Here is a 19,138-nt window from a genome sequence, read left to right as displayed (position 1 = left end):
ATAAACAAGTCACAAAAGAGATGATCAAGCAGATATGGCCATGTCCCAATGGAGAGATCAAGAAAGGACAATGGAAGGTGTCTCAATGCATCATCGACGACATACGTCAGAATGCGGAGCGGATCTTTCTTGAGGTGTACGGGCATCCTCTGCACAATGCAGATGCTCCGCTCTATTTCGCCAAGATGTTGTATATGCAGTTTGTCCAAGGACAGAATGTAGACTTCGCATCTAAAGAGATCCATGTCAACACACATGATATACGTGAAGAGACAGTAACCTTCACAAGAGAGGAGATTGCTCTCATGATAGAAGGTGCTGGCTTGGAGCTAAGCAAGGTGAGGGAGACATTGGGCGCCCGGCTTGCAGAGAAGGAGCAGGAAGCTCAACGGCTAACGCAAACACAGACTCCTCCTCCTTCAAACAGAAAGGTAGAAGAGCAGCTCAACAAGCTCACCCAAAATGTAGAGGGCATGTCGCAGCGATTAAACCCTTTGCGACAAGGCAATCACATAACACATTTCTTGGTGCATCCTGAGCTTGTAGGAGTGAATGATGTGGCCAGCAGCTCAACAACCAGTCAGTGCCCCGTATGTTACAAGTTGTTCGACGGTTGGAGCGGCCATTACATATTACCATGTGGTCATTATTTTCACCTTGTATGCCTAGTAAGACAAATGCAAAGCAGGGCCACTTGTACATTGTGCGACAGCCCTATTAATCAGGGCTTGTATCACATATTTGGCATGGCCACTGAATACAAACCATCTGGATCACACGAGCCAACTTCCAGTACTCGTAACCTCTTTCATGATGAAAGCTAGATATAAATATTGTGCTCAAACAAGAATGCGTAAAAAGTGGGTTTCATATTTTTCTATGAAATGATCTCCTCTTCCTCTATATCATTGTCGTTTTCTAAGATTCTTTTGTTGTCGACTTTGTCGCATGCTTGATTGAGCTCATCTAAGTCAATGTCAAGATTTTCTTCTAGCTCTGTACTTGTGCACAGCGTAGGTCCAACGTCAAAGTGCTCGTCTTTTGCATCATCACAATCGTACATCCATCTCGGCATGTCTTCTTCATATTTTTCATTTTCTATGTGCCGTAATATTTTTTCGTTGCAATACACGTAAACAAGTTTATCTGCTCGATCAACCAGAAGACGGTTTCGAATAGTACTGTGAATGTATTTGTACATACTCCAGTTTCTTTCTGAACTTGAGTTCGTTGAAGACTGGCTTAAAACCTTCATCGCTAGGGTGCGTAGCAAAGCATAGTATTCACCGCCATTCATCATCCACCACTTCCACACAGGCTGCGCTTTGGCCATTTGTTGGACAAGGGGGTTTGAAAATAGGCCTTCTTTCAATCGAAACGATGTCATCTCTTTTACGCATTTCACACGATCATCAGCGTTGGCATAGAAAGTGTTCACCACTTGGTAGAAGTCTTGAATCACTTCAACATTGGACATCAAGTCCATGTACAATATTCAGGATCTAGCATGTAAGCGACACTGTGTAATGGTGTGTGTGCTCCAATCCATCTAGCATGAAAGTATTTCAAGAGTACTTTCCTTTGCCGACTAGAGAATGGCACGCGCCAATGATTTTCTACAACTGAATCTTTTAGTTTTTCAAGGCACTCCAAACTCTGTTGAACAGTCCACCATTGCATCCATACTTTGCCGAGATTAGGCGCTCTCTGATCAAAATTACGTACAGCATACATAACTGGCATCATTACATGATACGCATCCATCACACTGCTCCACCAAGTTCTTTTCGTGAGTGCTGCCTTCAAAACTTTGATTTTCGCTTTCACTTTTTTGGGTTGTGCACTCTCCCAATCATGAAATGACATGCATGTAAAGGTTTCACAGATTGCATCCTTGTTTCATAGGAGAGACTCAAACGTGTAGAAGTGAGTGCAAAATCTAGTCTCAGCAGGAAGTTTAAGCATAACTGACATGCGAGGCCGAAAAATATCCAACACTCTGTGTCTTTTAAGCATAAATCTCACTAGCTGACGAGTAGTATCAACAATGGAGGCAAACCACTTGGTATCGTCACTTCTATACCAATCTTTCAACACAAGATTCAGACTATGTGTATTGCAGCCAACAGTATAAATATGCGGATACTGTCGTTTAAGGATTTTGTTAGCATTCTTGCAATTCTTTGCATTGTCCATCACAACTTGGACTACATTTTTTGCACCCACTTCCTCTATCACAATGGAAATTACGCCAGCAATATCTGTCCCAGACTTAATTAAACCAGCGGAATCTACAACACGCACGAATGTCTCACCTCTAGGGGAAACAACCATTATATTTATTAACGGCTTTCTTTGTACATTGGACCAGCCATCGCTGATGATACTACATCCAGAAAGTTCTAGATTGCTCAAAATAACTCTTTGAACGCGCTCTTTTACATGAGCATAGCATCTCTCCAATAGGTCATTTCGCATGGCATTATATGTGGGAGGTGAAAACCCTGGTCCAAGCTCACCAATTTTCTTCCATGCTTTCTTCCAATGCTCATTGTCCACCATCAGCATGGCACTCCCTGAAAAGTAAATCGCCTCAGCTACAACGACATGTGCATCATCTAGCAAACCATTACATAGGCTTTCTTGCAATGAAGCTTGACGCATAGACACCTTCCCCATGTCAAAGCGACGCCTCGCTAAAGATACATTGGGTAGATTGCTTTCTGGATGCATATTGACATTTTGGTTGTCCGTTCCTGGTGATGCTTCTGGAGTTTGTTGATTGGATCCATGTTGCTCTTGCACCCTAAAAACATTAGTAGCGGGTGTACATTGGACCAGCCATCGTTGATGATACTACATCCAGAAAGTTCTAGATTGCTCAAAATAACTCTTTGAACGCGCTCTTTTACATGAGCATAGCATCTCTCCAATAGGTCATTTCGCATGGCATTATATGTGGGAGGTGAAAACCCTGGTCCAAGCTCACCAATTTTCTTCCATGCTTTCTTCCAATGCTCATTGTCCACCATCAGCATGGCACTCCCTGAAAAGTAAATCGCCTCAGCTACAACGACATGTGCATCATCTAGCAAACCATTACATAGGCTTTCTTGCAATGAAGCTTGACGCATAGACACCTTCCCCATGTCAAAGCGACGCCTCGCTGAAGATACATTGGGTAGATTGCTTTCTGGATGCATATTGACATTTTGGTTGTCCGTTCCTGGTGATGCTTCTGGAGTTTGTTGATTGGATCCATGTTGCTCTTGCACCCTAAAAACATTAGTAGTGGGTGTACATTGGACCAGCCATCGTTGATGATACTACATCCAAAAAGTTCTAGATTGCTCAAAATAACTCTTTGAACGCGCTCTTTTACATGAGCATAGCATCTCTCCAATAGGTCATTTCGCATGGCATTATATGTGGGAGGTGAAAACCCTGGTCCAAGCTCACCAATTTTCTTCCATGCTTTCTTCCAATGCTCATTGTCCACCATCAGCATGGCACTCCCTGAAAAGTAAATCGCCTCAGCTACAACGACATGTGCATCATCTAGCAAACCATTACATAGGCTTTCTTGCAATGAAGCTTGACGCATAGACACCTTCCCCATGTCAAAGCGACGCCTCGCTAAAGATACATTGGGTAGATTGCTTTCTGGATGCATATTGACATTTTGGTTGTCCGTTCCTGGTGATGCTTCTGGAGTTTGTTGATTGGATCCATGTTGCTCTTGCACCCTAAAAACATTAGTAGCGGGTGTACATTGGACCAGCCATCGTTGATGATACTACATCCAGAAAGTTCTAGATTGCTCAAAATAACTCTTTGAACGCGCTCTTTTACATGAGCATAGCATCTCTCCAATAGGTCATTTCGCATGGCATTATATGTGGGAGGTGAAAACCCTGGTCCAAGCTCACCAATTTTCTTCCATGCTTTCTTCCAATGCTCATTGTCCACCATCAGCATGGCACTCCCTGAAAAGTAAATCGCCTCAGCTACAACGACATGTGCATCATCTAGCAAACCATTACATAGGCTTTCTTGCAATGAAGCTTGACGCATAGACACCTTCCCCATGTCAAAGCGACGCCTCGCTAAAGATACATTGGGTAGATTGCTTTCTGGATGCATATTGACATTTTGGTTGTCCGTTCCTGGTGATGCTTCTGGAGTTTGTTGATTGGATCCATGTTGCTCTTGCACCCTAAAAACATTAGTAGCGGGTGTACATTGGACCAGCCATCGCTGATGATACTACATCCAGAAAGTTCTAGATTGCTCAAAATAACTCTTTGAACGCGCTCTTTTACATGAGCATAGCATCTCTCCAATAGGTCATTTCGCATGGCATTATATGTGGGAGGTGAAAACCCTGGTCCAAGCTCACCAATTTTCTTCCATGCTTTCTTCCAATGCTCATTGTCCACCATCAGCATGGCACTCCCTGAAAAGTAAATCGCCTCAGCTACAACGACATGTGCATCATCTAGCAAACCATTACATAGGCTTTCTTGCAATGAAGCTTGACGCATAGACACCTTCCCCATGTCAAAGCGACGCCTCGCTGAAGATACATTGGGTAGATTGCTTTCTGGATGCATATTGACATTTTGGTTGTCCGTTCCTGGTGATGCTTCTGGAGTTTGTTGATTGGATCCATGTTGCTCTTGCACCCTAAAAACATTAGTAGCGGGTGTGTGATATCGCTTTGCATCTTTCTTTTGCATTTCTTCTCTCAAGCGTTTGGCCACTGCAGGTGCACTTGGGTGGTTACATGAGCGATTCTTCTTTGGTCCACCTAGAAAGTATTCCCTTAGTCGAGGTGCCCCCCCTGATTTTCTTGCATGGCATAGTTTGCACTCCCAATCTATGAATCGATTACCAATATTAATTGCATATTGCCATTCTATCCCAGGAGCCTTTTTTTTCCTGCTATTTAGATTTTGGGTTCTATTGCAAGTATCACTAGGTCCAATGTCTTCGTCCATCTCAATAACCTAATTAAAAAACCATTGATCAATGAGTACTCAAAGAAAGTAACGTAGCATGTGTTCACGGTTACAACAAAAGATTATCATTTTGTTTGTTTATTGTATCTTCTTTAACAAAATAACAACAATGAAGACATATACTCAACGTTTTTAAACTATTTTCAAGCGTGGAGAGCAAACAAGGCCATGAAGCTTGCCCACTTGCTTATGACGCAAGTGGGCAAGCTACATGGCCCGCCGAAAGTTCAAACAACTCTATGTCTATTTCTATATCTCTCTTCCTCTATGTCTATTTCTATAGCTTCCTCTTCCTCTCTTTCTTTCTCTCCAACACAATTGTAGCCTTTGCGGTTGTTAAACCCATAACTTAGGCTAGACTAGGAGGGTTAACAGTGCTGAATTCCTTTGACGGTAAGAGCTGTGAGACTTCTCCGCTTGCTCAATAGTGCTTAAACCATAAGTACCTCCCGTAAGAGTGCACTATTAAGACAACAGCTCCCCAAAATCTCTCTACGTTGGCGGAGACGGATAATAAGTCCTACTAGTCTTAGGCTAAGTTTCAGAAAAACACTCTCTTGGGCTTCTCTCTCTCGCGCACGCACACACTCTCTTTCTCTTTGAGATGTGTGTGTGTGTGTGTGTGTGTGTGTACCTAATTAAAAAAACATTGATCAATGAGTACTCAAAGAAAGTAACAAAAGATTATCATTTTGTTTGTTTATTGTATCTTGTTTAACAAAAATAACAACAATGAAGATATATACTCAACGTTTTTAAACTATTTTCAAACCTCATATAATTACGAATGGAAGTCTTTGCCACGCAAATATGTATTATAAAATCAGGATACATGTGATTTATAATTGAGAGCATACTCATTAAGACACCAAGGATCTATGTTTGCCCAATACTCTAGTATAGGACAATAGACCCTTGTCTAAAAGGATATTTTATGAAATTCAAACCAAGGATCTATGCTTGCCCACTACTCTAGATAGGACAATAGACCCTTGTTTAATATAACCATGTCAAATATCAAGAACCAATACTAGCCCCTCACCAGGACTCATGGCTCCATCGTAACTCAGCAAGCACAAGATAAATTACCTGTGCTGCTCGACTGTGACTCCAACTTTCACCCTAAACCTCCGCGAGTATTAGCTACGAACCACACCCTGCCCACAATTCAAAGAACTGAGGACTAGTGACTCAATAGCCTTAGGAGTGCCTATAAGGAAAGATGATAGCCCCTAATATCAGGACAGTCTACCCCAAAGGATGCTCCTAGCCAACTGCGAGGACTATGAATGCTCTACAAGCACTTTTAGGAGAGACGTTATGCCCCAAAGAAGGACAGTCTCCCCAAAAAGCAGGAATGGCGGCTAACCGGGGCTACTTATAATCAAAACAACTTACCGTCGAGTTTTTAATAGCCCGGAGGGTCCGCCGGGCATTGAAATTGCCCGACGGGTCCCGCCAATATATTCTACTGCCCGACGGGTTTACAGGCCCAGCCTGTTTCGACAGGTCATTCGTCCCGCCTTGTGAATATAACATGTGATCACACTAAATTTTGTGGTAATAACACCTTTTGTTGACGTGATCACGCATTTGTGAACACATTTTTGAAAACCCTGGCTTCAACGCTTAGGGATTTTACCTGATCGGTTCTTGCCTCACCAACTTTTAGTTTCTTTCTTTTTTCTCATTGAAAGATAGCACTTCCTTCTAAATTCTAATTTTCAAAGCCAATTTACAATGTACATCATTTAGGTATCATTTTCATGAATGAGTATCAACAGTTATCAATCTTGTTAATATATGTATCTTATTGATCAGATGCTTACTAGCTATCTTTACAATTATTATATTATGCTTACTAGCTATCTTTACAATTATTATCTTTACGTCAAAAATAAAAAAAATCAACCTTTATTAAGCATCTATCTAAGCAATCTACTAAACTTTTTATTAGCTACACATGTCTCCTAGCTTCATGAAGCATCTAGGTTATTAACCATATATATGTTCCTGTTGCTTCAAATATGTTTCTTATCAAAAGAGCTCACAATAGATCGATGCATTTATAAGTGTGAATTATAAGCCATCTCATTCTAAAGACACGATACCATCTCCGTGGAGGGAGAACTAACCTTCTTGCAAATAATCGCAAAAGAAAAGAGGTTTTGAAAATGTTTAATCTTACAACGAGAAGTATTTTGAGAGTTTCAAAAATATATATGAGCATTTTAAAAGTTTTTGACAAGATTGGAAGGATATTTGGAGAAATAAAAAAATTTGGGGGCAAGCTACTATTAATGCTTTTGCGGCTTTCAAGGTTATTTTGGTAATGTGCTTTGAAAAATACTATGAAAGACTACAAGAATTTTATTAACGATGATTGATAGTCTTTAAAACACTTAAGAAAAGAGGTTATGGAAATATTTAATCTCACGACACGAAGTATTTCAAAAACATATATGAGCATTTTTAGAGTTTTTGACAAGATTACAAGGATACTTGGAGAAATAATAAAATTTGACGGAGGCTACTATGAATATTTTCTCAACCGTCAAGATAACTTTGATAATTTCCAATGAAAAATACTGCATAAATCACAAGCATTTTATTAACGATAATTGATAGTCATTAAAACGTAAGACTACAATAGTTAGCATACATGTTGATTGATTGATGATATTACATAACATTCTTACTTGGTTAATTACAAACCAAGACAGATACTTGCACTCATAAATATGAAGCTTCAACAATAATCTAGACACAAAACTAAAAACTATAAATGGTGCAAAGCTCAAGATGTAGGCTTGCAAGGTGTCTTTTTGAACAAACAGGGTTTTGTTGTGTGCGCTAAGCTTGCGTATTTCATACATGTGTGAGTTGTAATTACATCTATCTCTTTAGCTTTACAACTTTGGTTACAACAGCCATAGCTCTTATACGTGCAACTTTTTTTCTCTTTATTAATTGATGATTGATGTATTGATTAGTTATGCAAAATCAATGATCAATAACCTCATGATTATTTGTTGTAACTATTTATCGATTGTAATTGTTGAAAATGTAAACTCATTGCAATAAGAGATTATTTACTCTATGGTAAGTGAAATCGAAGCTTATATGCCATATGAGACTACTAAATAAAGATACCCAAATTTAGCTACTATATGGGACTTTATGGCTTATTCTGAAAATTGCTATATGGTAAGTGAAAGATTGCTAGATGAAACACATTCTTACTATATAGAAATTGAGAAACTACTAGATATGGACGCCCAAGAGCAAACTCCTATATAGGAACTTATGACTTACTAGATAAACACGATAGTTTTTTGTTCAATTACTAGATTAAATCTCAAACTTCCTACTTATATCTAGTAACTATTGAACATCTGATTCAACTAGCTATATAGGAACATGTCCAAAGTTCCTTACGTATGGTATCATTGCTGCTCAAGACAGAGCGCTAAGCATAGACGCTCATGGGCAACCTGGGTGCTGCATGGACAGTGAGGCAGTTGGCCAAAGTGACGGAGAGACCAAACTTCTCTGTGAAGTCTGGCTTTATCCCTCGAGGAAGCTGCCAATGGAAAGATTGAAGGAGGCTGGACAAAAAGAGGCGAACGTTAAGCAAGCCCAGCTCATATCCAACGCAGCGCCTACGGCCAGAGCCGAAGGGCAACAACTGGAAATGCTGCCCCTTCTCCTCGACAGCGCCCCCTAAAAACCTCTCGGGACGGAAAGCCAACGGCTCCTCCCACGTCCCGAGATCTCTTCCAATCGCCCACACGTTCACATACACGCGGGCATCAGCCGGAAGATCGTAACCAGCTACAGAGCACGCCTGCATAGCTTGGCGGGGAGCCAAGAGAGGCAGCGGTGGATGCAGCCGGAATGTCTCCTGCACCACCGCTCGCAAGTAGGGCAGCTGCGGTATATCGCCGTCCTCGACCGGCCGCTCTCTACCCACAACGCGATCCAGCTCCTCCTGCACCTTCTCCAAGCACGCTGGGTTTGCCAGTAGCTCAGCGAGCGCCCACTCCGACGTTACGGAGGCTGTGTCAGTCCCGCCCAAGTACATATCCTGCATTAAAGGCGTCCACACGCACTTGTGTCAGTGCAAGCTGAAGCATATAGAGAGCTCCTGCCTTGTAAAACCCGGATATGGCAATCGAAGCTTACCAGTATGACGGCTGTTACGTTGTCGTCCGTGATTTGCACCTCCTTCTCGGACATCTGCATGGCTAGCAGAACATCCAAAAAGTCCGGCGGTTGATCTGCAGTTGCTGTACCCAGTTCGGCGTTACGCGCGCGCCTCTCCCGAATAATCGCTCCGAACGCTACCTTCACTTTAGCCCTCACAGCCCTCATCTTCCTCTCCCACCCTTGCAGGTCCAGCCACGCCAAGCTGGGGATGAAGTCCCCAACATTGAGGACGCCCAACAGATGCATGGTCTCGCCAATGAGGGCAATGATGTCGCCGGCGCTGCTAGAAGAGCGGAGCTCAATGTACGTCTTACCAAGGGTCATGCGGGAGATGATGTTGTTGCCGGCTCCCTGCAAGTGGGGGCGCAGGACGATGGGGTGGCCGGAGCGGCTCTGCTGCAGCAAGCCATGGATGAGATTCCGTGTCTCTTGCCATCTGATGGGCTGGAAGGAGAGAAGGCGCTTGGGGTGGAAGACATCCGTAACGCAGGCTCGGCGGATGAGGGTCCAGTAGGGGCCATAGGGGGCAAAGGCGAGGTCAGTAGAGTTGAAGAGAATGTGAGTGGCAGCTGCCGTGCGGGGGCGAGAAGCGAAGGAGTGATCGTAAGTCTGCAGGAAGTAGCGGGCCATTTCCGGGGTGGAGGCCACGATGTACAAGGTTGAGCCCAGCCGCATGGACATCAAGGGGCCATACCTGCGAGCCAATCGGGTAAATGACTGATGGGGCATGGCTCCCAGCAGGTGGAAATTGCCAATCACAGGCCACGCTGGAGGCCCTGGGGGCAGCCTGCCTCTCGCAGTTAATCTTCGACTCAGCTTAAAGGACAAGCCTACACACACAGCTAGCACAGCACTGAACACTACAACTAGAATCAATCCATCGTCCTGACCGCGAGTGTCGAACCCAGAGCCTAAACCCATCTCTGATCTCTGTCACAGAATACTAGACAACTCTTGATTAAGCTAAGCCCCTTTGAAGACCACCTCAATGCATGAGTAAGTACTACGACGTTGTATGTGCGGCTTGGGCGACCAGTCACAGGTGACCAGATTCGACGTCAAGGCCTGGGGCTACCTCTTTTTTGGCCACTTTCTAGCCGTAGGAACATAGGGCAGCTTCCTGCCTCTCAGAGTCTCCGTATAGCTGTGGATGGATACAATGCTAGTCACGAGTCACGGAGACATCAATCAATCAAGGATGCGTGAGAGTCTAAAGTCAGGACTCTACCAGGAGTCGTGAGAAAGTTGATAATAAAAATTCTCAAGTAAGAATGCCTGCCTGGACATAAGACTAAGCCAAAAACATAGTTTTCATTGTTTAGTTCAAAGGAAATTGTAATTCACAAGTTCACTTCTAAATGTGCAAAAATTCTAATCATAGTAAACTCACTTTTTTCAATGGAAGAAATTTTTTTACATGATGACAATATGTTATTCATGAGATATTTTTGTACCCTAAAAATGCAAACTTTCTAACATTAGAAAACTCAATACATAGAAAAGTGCATATTCACAAGTATCTTTACAACCTAGAAAAGTAAAGTTTTCAAACTTCCAGTATCATATGAAAGCGACCTTTTGACTTTTGATGTTAGTAAAGTCACTAAGAAAATTGGCTTACTAAGATAAGAATGTCACCATTATGTATGTTCAAATTTATTTTATTTTTTTGGGTTTTATGAGTAATTTATTTATTAATTTCTCATTTGAATATTGCATACTTACCTAGCTACTCAAAGTTTACTCAAATATATTGTTACCACATATCAAAATAAAATGTTTGCATCACGCATATCAAAGTTTTATTGACTTTATCATTGCTCTACATCCTTCAAATTGCCTGCATTTTCTTAGTTGTAACGATTATAGCCTATTCAAGATTTTTATGCTTTGATAGAAAGTTTTAAAGCTTTGAAGTGTATATTTGAAAATAGTAAGGAATCGCATTAAAATTATCACATCTGCATGTTATTCGATTTACTATTTAACCAAAGGAATATTCAAATATGAAATCATAGTCTAATGCCAATTTGATCGAGACAATATAAATAAAGAAAGATTTTTTGACGTATCATACGAGTAAAAGATGTGTGCTAAGTATCCTAGATAACTTTTGTTTTGCTTCAAGTCTTGGTTGTGCTAAATGTTCTAGATAATCTTTGTTTTTTTCTTAACTCTGAATTATAGCCTTGGTTAATTAGTACTTGAGAATCTTTGATCCTGAATTTTCCAATCATCAAGTGTCTTGCAGAGTGGTTTATCCAAATGCAGCTGTTTATTATTCATTGAAAACATGGTGTTTACAACATCACACATTTAAAGAAAACAATTGCTTAATTTGATAAACAGTTTTAAATATCTACCACAAAATTTGACAAAGTATATGTTTTAAAAGATACATTCTAAAAAACACTTACTCGAGATTAACAACACAGCAACAAAGGCAATGTGAAAAGATTACAACCTTGCCTATAACAATAATAACACTTCATGATAATATAATACGGGCCGTCACATGAGTAGGCGAAGACACGGCATGCTTTAGAATTAAATTTTGTTGGTTCCATTCAATTTGTATAAACTATTTACTTTTTCTTTCGTTGAAGTGAAACCTCAAAGTCAAAATAAGCTACATCACTCTACAATATCAACCCCCATCACCGTTTTTTACTCTAATGAACAGAGAATCAATTACATCTTCTACATCTTAATTTGAAGACACATTGTACATGACACGTCAAAGGCGTACATACAACATTCTCCCCCCTTCATTTGTTGAGACTATATGTCTCGTCTCTGTGAAATTTTCTTCTTTACACGTAGATACACCTGCCATGCTTGACTCCTTGGCTACATGTTTATAAAGGCATTCAAACATAAGTGCATTAAATGAGGGCAAAAAATAAAATAAACACTAATCACAAAGGTGATTTCACATTTGCACCAAGTTTAAACGGTGATATGGATAGGCGGTTTCTTGAGTTTTCAAAGGGACTAATCTCTTACAAGTTGTGTAATCATTAAACCATGATTAAACATTGGAACCATTCGAACTCTTTAGTTTTCAGTGACCACAAAGGTCGTAAGTGCTAGAGTGTGACCATATAATGCCACCATATGTGGCAAAAAAATTCAGTAACACGATGGCAAAGCATGCTGGTTTCCAAAAAGTTCCTACTCCAAATTGTAATATTGCACAAAGGCAACCTACTACAACTCCATCCAAACTCTACACCAAAATAAACCATATCTTCTCAACATTTCCAAAAGCTATCCATTGCACAAAGGCAATATACCACAACTCCATCCAAACTCTACACCAAAAACTGCTAGTTGTCATCAAGGAGGATGCATACAGTAAAGAGAGCATCATATAAAATCTTTACACATCTTGTAAAGAGTTTCCAGCTAATAGAGCAAGTTTCCTTACAAACAAATAACCATACATTATCAAAAAACAAAAAATCAAAGAACATTCATGCCACTTATAAAAGAGCATATTTTCTTACCATGTTTAAGTGCCCGTATATCTAAACCGAATTGCTTCGCGAAATGTATTTCGATATGAGCTGATTGAATTGGAATCCAGTTAGACAAGACCTTTAAGCACACATTGAAATCTCTCCATGTGTCTTCCTCTATGACAACTCCCACTCATTATTTGTGACTTGGCACATCACTCCCAATTTGACTTTTTGTGACATATGAGAAATGCCTCGTACAACTGCATGTTGAAATGTACATGAACTACCATGTAGGTTTACCAAAACAATGTCAGAAAGTTCTATCCAAGGTGGAGGATAACCAAGAGATCCGAGCTCTATCAAACTTTTTCGCAGCTCAAGGTCTTGCATTTCGTATATGACACAATCTTCGGTTTGCCCACAAGGTAGAAGAAAGCATTTGTGCTTGATTTGAGAGACTGCCAATACCTTCGAAGATCGGTTGTTGACATGTGCAGCTGAAATTATCTTCATTCCTGTACATTTATTTCTAGGAAGACCATGCAATCCTTCACCATTATTGGCCAAGCTGCCAACGAAAAATACACCAATATTTCCACGACTTTCATGACAGAAAAACTCCTTTATTTCACATATCTGCTAACGCCATTGCTGCAAATTGTAATTAACTTCTCCTTCTCATTGTACTTTTCTCCTTTCAGAAACAGCTTAGTAAATGTAAGCAGCTCATTGGTTAACAGATTATATCCCCAAAAAGATTGAAGATACAACCTCTTCACATCAGTCATAGGCCTAAGTTTTCTCTAATTATGCGCAATCACCATCACTCCCTTTTCGTCCAAAAGCTCTTTGCATGGACAAGGATCTAGCAGTCGTTGAGCTTGGAATAAGTCTAATGCTATTTTCTCGGAAGATGCTACAAGCACGCCTTTTTTGTGCCATGAGTGACATGAAACACTAAGATCTTTGTCAAACATAGTACCTTCAGGATTTTGCAAACATGCATGCATGTTTAAGAGAAGTCATTCTTGGGGTTGCAAGCCATCTTCTTCTATCCGCATATTTTGTTGAGTCCTTGTAAATAGAACCCTACTATGGTGATGAGCATAGCTCATCTCATTTTCCTTGTTGTTTGTCGGTATTGCCACAAATCCACTGACACTTCTCTCATTCCTGTAACGCCACATGCCATCATGTCCACCATGTCGTAGAACGTCATCAAGCATCTCTGCACTTCCTAAAATAAGTCCATTTTTACAATCCATCAAACACTAATATACATTTATAAAAATTGGAGAAAAGAAAACAAGCTGAAGATTATTAATACCAGCAACGTGTTCTAAAGGAGCCGAATTAGGTCCATGAATCTCCGAAGATAAGATTCGCCATGACAGTAGTAAGTTGCACGTCACATCTAGCGCATCTAGTGACCATCCATAAGTCCTCATGTAATTGTAGAAGATATGACCAATGTCTATTAATAGCAACCCAAGGTCCTTGAACTTCTTTTGAAAGCTTGTCACGGTATTCAAAACATGGGGTAAACACCACATAATAAAATTGTAGAAGATATGACCAATGTCTATTAATAGCAACCCAAGGTCCTTCAACTTCTTTTGAAAGCTTGTCACGGTATTCAAAACATGGGGTAAACACCACATAATAAAATTTTGGTGCTCTTCAGCTGTAAACATATTGTGATGTTGACTTGGCGTGATAGAAGGCCACCGCCCTTGATTCTTATAGGACTTAGGAACTTCAAAGATAGCTTTTTCCATGCATGAATCAATGAGTTTCTTTTCAGCATTGCTTGAAACTTCGAAAAGACTCTTTGTGAATTTCTTGAAAAGGTTCAGAGCAAGAATGTGCATAACATCAAAGACTAGATCCTTGCTAATTTCAAATCCATAAAGCTCATATAGTACCCATAGACAAGATACACCTACATCACAAGAAAATGATTATTGGCAGCTGAAGCAAAGCAATCACCACCTAAAATCGAAAGAAAATCAATCTTAAATGCATTCACATAAGTGCTCATTTACATAACATGACTAAAGACAATGAGAATGTCATGTACGGCTTCTTCTTCATCTACTTCCTGCCCTTCAAAGACACTATGAAGGAACTCGTGTTCCACATTCTCTTCGATGGGAAAAAGTGGACCTTCCATGTTTGATTCCATATGCAACGGACCTCCATGTGCCAAAAACGTATCATACATGAGTATCACATAAGAAAAGCTGTAACCCACAACCTTTTTGAACACATGATGTTGAAAATGAGAAAACCATACATGGTGAGACTTGGCAATAACACATGATGTTGAAAATGAGAAAACCATACATGGTGAGACTTGACACTAACACAGCTACGAGCATATAAAAGGCATGTGTCAGCTACAACTCAATGTATGATAAAGTTTAAGCTACACTCCCACCCCCCTCCCCCACCCCCCCACGGGCCCACCCAAACCTTCTCTCTCTCTCTCTCTCTCTCTCTCTCTCTCTCTCTCTCTCTCTCTCTCTCTCTCTCTCTCTCTCTCTCTCTCTCTCTCTCTCTCTCTCTATGTCAGACTTACAGGGCGTCAGATCTGCCCGTTCAGTGCGTCAGGCCTGCGTCACGTGTATCAAAAGCACGTCAATGCAGGTCTGTCAAACCCGTGTCAGTGTGTCAGGTACATCAGAACCGTGTCAGTTGCAAGAGGACACATGAGGATATTTAGGCCATGGTTTGGAATTGCAATGGAGACCTATGGACACACTCGAAGAGGCCTAAGGAGGTGATGAGAGGCCGAGATATCATCCTGCTTACAGAGACACATGAGAGCCCAAAGAGAGGTTTACCCCACAGATACACGGATTCCATTGGGAGTCCCTACATCAGGGTAAATCGATAGGCTGTTTCGAAAGTCCGTTTGCAAAAAACATAAATGGACTTCCGAAACGGCCCATCGGCGAGCCGTCGGAGAGCAAAGGAGACCACGTAGCTTGCCCACTTTCCAATGAGGCAAGTGGGCAAGCTACATGGCTCGCCGGAAGTTCAAACGGCTCCCCGAAAGCCCAAACCGCTTACCCATGGGCTGTTTCGGAAGTCCGTTTATGAAAAATGCAAACAAACTTTCAAAACGGCCCATCGACGAGCCCTTGCAAAGAAAACAAAGCAATGTAGCTTGTCCACTTGCCAATGAGGCAAAAGGGCAAGCTACATGGTTCGCCAGAAGCCCAAACAACTTGCCGATGAACTGTTTCGGAAGTCCGTTTGTTAAAAATGCAAATGGACTTTTAAAACGGCCCATAGGCAAGCCGTTGGAAAGCAAGCGAGGCCACATAGCTTGCCCACTTGCCAATGAGGCAAGTGGGAAAGCTACATGGCTTGCCGAAAGTCAAATGGCTCGCTGAAAGCCCAAACCGCTTGCCGATGGGCTGTTTCGGAAGTCCGTTTGTGAGATATACAAACGGACTTCCAAAACGGCCCATCGACGAGCTCTTGGAGAGAAAACAAAGCAATGTAGCTTGCCCACTTACCAATGAAGCAAGTGGGCAAGCTATGTGGCTCGCCAGAAGCCCAAACGGCTTGCTGATGGGCTGTTTCAAAAGTCTGTTTGCAAAAAACGCAAATGGACTTCCAAAATGGCTCAGCAGCGAGCCGTTGGAGAGCAAACCAAGCCACGTAGCTTGCCCACTTGCCAATGAGACAAGTGGGCAAGCTACATGGCTCGCCGAAAGCCCAAACCGCTTGTTGCTGATGGGTTGTTTCAGAAGTTTGTTTGCAAAAATCACAAACGTGCTTCCAAAATGGCCCATCGGCGAGCTCTTGGAGAGCCAACAAAGCAATGTAGCTTGCCCACTTGCCAATGAGGCAAGTGGGCAAGCTACATGGCTCGCCGGTAGCTCATGAGTATTGCCGATGGGCTGTTTCGGAAATTCGTTTGAAAAAAACACATAAGGACTTCTGAAACGGCCCATCAGCGAGCCGTTGGAGACCAATCCAGGCTACATAGATTTCCCACTTGCCAATGCGGCAATTGGACAAGCTACATGGCTCACTGGAAGTTCAAACGGCCCTCCGGAAGCCCATACCGCTTGCCAATGGGCTGTTTCGGAAGTCCATTTGTGAAAAACGCAAACAGACTTCCAAAACGACCCATCAGCGAGCTCTTGGAGATCAAACAAAGCAATGTAGCTTGCCCACTTGCCAATGAGGCAAGTGGGCAAGCTACGTGGCTCGTCGGAAGCCCAAACGGCTTGCCGATAGGCTGTTTTGAAAGTCCGTTTGTAAAAACCACAACCGAACTTTCAAAATGGCCCATCGGTGAGCGGTTGGAGAGCAAACGAAGCCATGTAGCTTGCCCACTTTCCAAAGAGGCAAGTGGGCAAGCTACATGGCTCGCCGGAAGTTCAAACGGACTATCGAAAGCCCAAACCGCTTGCCGATGGGCTGTTTCGGAAGTCCGTTTGTGAAAAACACAAATGGACTTCCAAAACAGCTCATCAGCAAGCTCTTGGAGAGCAAACAAAGCAATGTAGCTTGCCCACTTGCCAATGAGGCAAGTGGACAAGCTACCTGGCTCGTTGGAAGCTCAAATGCTTGTCGATGGGCTGTTTCGAAAGTCCGTTTGCAAAAACCGCAAACGAACTTTCAAAACGGCCCATCAGCGAGCCGTTGGAGAGCAAACGAGGCCATGTAGCTTGCTCACTTACCTCATTCAAGCCGCAACCAACGAGCCACTCAGTGATTGTTTTGGCTCGTTGGTTGACAGTCACATTTGCGTGGGTTGGATTGACAGTCACATTTTACCGTACAGTCATTTGCTGCCTCGCGTTTCCTTGTGTCGATTGCTGGCCAATCCAGCAATCCATACACAGGATGATTGTGTTGCGGAGCTCACCACGTCGATCGCCGAGAGAGGTTACCAACCTACAATGGCGCGATTCATTGTCACTGAGTGCTTTCCAAGACAGTCTCCCGTGCAGTTTGATCGGCGTGTTGTACGCGGTCGACAGCTACACATGTCGGCAGCCTTTGATGATCAAATCTTGGAAATTCCGGAGCTCAGACATATGGAAGAAAAAATGTTCGTGATATGGAATGGCAACCACAGACTGCACGCATGGAGAGAGTGGGCATACCGCGAGCGCCTCGACGTGGTGTTGAGTGCACCCTCGTAGCACTAAACCCTACCGAAATGGCAGAGTTCCTCTTAGTTCTCGGCATGATAAACAAGTAAGCATTCTCCTCTCTTTTTTCACAACTCTATTTCATAGGTCCGTGACATGTTTATTGTATGTGATGTAGAGTAACATGCGTGCATGTCCTGCATACTGCTGCCCATGACATATTCATGATGCAAAAGCTTGGCTTGACGGACACAAAGTCCCTCTTGGACAAATTTGACGACGAAGACAAAGCTAAGGCCGAAAGGGTGCTTCGAGGAATAGCTATGAACCGTTCCAAGTGGCTGCGGCTGCCAATGGCCCTTCTATCGCAACTTTTGTGGAAGGTAAAAGCACATCAAATGCCTATTAGATTAGTACCTTAACTTTCCAATAATGTAAAGCTGCTAACTTATTTGATGCGCTATTGTTGCAGGATGAATTTGACCGTATGTACCAGGAGAAAATTCAAAACCTGCCTACACGAGGCTCGCAGGATTACATGGACCACGAAGAAGATTACAAAGCTAGCTATGCTATGGCGCTCAAGGCCACAGAAACCTTCTTCTTGCGCAAGGGGCTAGAGATCGCAGTCATCGCCAATCCAGACAATGGCTCCGACTTCTTTCGCGCGTGCATCTCTTTCACCCGTTGGGGTGAGAGGGGTTGCAAGATGACACCATTTAGAGTGTCCGAGCTTGCACGTGCACACATCACCTCAGAAGAGTAGGTGGTTATTTCTTTTGCAAGAACAGGTCTGTGCCATCTCTTGCGTTTGTGCTCACTTGTGGATATGCAGGAAATGCCGGCTTTTGGACATATTGGCATCCGCGATGCGGCCATGAAAGAGGCTGGAATTCCATCAAACGAAAAACCATTTTCACAATGGCTGAGGATGCATGTCTATTGGTGGCACTTGGAAAGGTTAGTCAGTTTTATTGTATACATATAAATTTTAAGTTTAACGTTATATCTACCCTAACATACAATATCCTCACATAAGTACACCTGTTATTAATCAACGAGTTCATGGCTGCAGCGGTGTGTTAAGTTTAGCTAACAAATTAGAGCTAGAGAACGATGCTGTTAGAAACCTCCATTTAGAGGCCGCACGGGGTTCAGGCAAATCTATCGCGGAAGCACTACAGTTTTTTCGGAGGCAGCATTTCAACAAGGCCTTTTTGCGTTGGAAAGCAAACATAAAATCTACCAATGATGCAACGGAGCAACCACATTTTGGCTGCACAGTGCGACGTCTACTGTACAGGTACTTGTTGTTTTGTTTTCA

The 19,138-nt window shown here is 42.3% G+C and overlaps 2 protein-coding genes and 1 pseudogene across 2 annotated transcripts; 1 reads left to right on the top strand and 2 right to left on the bottom strand.

Annotated features, from left to right (window-relative positions):
- Window positions 1-8,244: 8,244 nt before the first annotated feature.
- On the bottom strand, window positions 8,245-10,602 carry LOC147446191 (flavonoid 3'-monooxygenase CYP75B137-like). Its single transcript, XM_086525460.1, has 2 exons — window positions 9,207-10,602; window positions 8,245-9,108 (listed from the first exon to the last, which is right to left on the bottom strand). The coding sequence occupies exons 1-2, from the start codon at window positions 10,149-10,151 to the stop codon at window positions 8,491-8,493; spliced, it is 1,563 nt and encodes a 520-aa protein (XP_086381586.1). The 5' UTR covers window positions 10,152-10,602; the 3' UTR covers window positions 8,245-8,490.
- A 2,036-nt stretch (window positions 10,603-12,638) lies between these two features.
- On the bottom strand, window positions 12,639-14,867 carry LOC147446190 (uncharacterized; annotated as a pseudogene).
- A 3,321-nt stretch (window positions 14,868-18,188) lies between these two features.
- On the top strand, window positions 18,189-18,822 carry LOC147446189 (uncharacterized). Its single transcript, XM_086525459.1, has 2 exons — window positions 18,189-18,576; window positions 18,650-18,822. The coding sequence occupies exons 1-2, from the start codon at window positions 18,302-18,304 to the stop codon at window positions 18,693-18,695; spliced, it is 321 nt and encodes a 106-aa protein (XP_086381585.1). The 5' UTR covers window positions 18,189-18,301; the 3' UTR covers window positions 18,696-18,822.
- Window positions 18,823-19,138: the final 316 nt, after the last annotated feature.

The sequence above is a fragment of the Adiantum capillus-veneris genome, chromosome 12 (genome assembly GCF_014529385.1).
Source record: "Adiantum capillus-veneris isolate H3 chromosome 12, ASM1452938v2, whole genome shotgun sequence".
In the NCBI taxonomy this organism is placed as follows: domain Eukaryota; kingdom Viridiplantae; phylum Streptophyta; class Polypodiopsida; order Polypodiales; family Pteridaceae; genus Adiantum; species Adiantum capillus-veneris.
The sequence above is the reverse complement of the archived record's forward strand: the minus strand, read 5'-3'. Positions and strand labels throughout refer to the sequence as shown.

Bases quoted from the DNA above. Each gene is read 5' to 3' on its own strand.
- LOC147446189 (XM_086525459.1), top strand. From the start codon at position 18,302: ATGTACCAGGAGAAAATTCAAAACCTGCCTACACGAGGCTCGCAGGAT. The intron at 18,577-18,649 runs GTAGGTGGTTAT...GTGGATATGCAG, and splicing joins GCACACATCACCTCAGAAGA to GAAATGCCGGCTTTTGGACA.
- LOC147446191 (XM_086525460.1), bottom strand. From the start codon at position 10,151: ATGGGTTTAGGCTCTGGGTTCGACACTCGCGGTCAGGACGATGGATTG. The intron at 9,109-9,206 runs GTAAGCTTCGAT...CCTTTAATGCAG, and splicing joins ACGTAACAGCCGTCATACTG to GATATGTACTTGGGCGGGAC.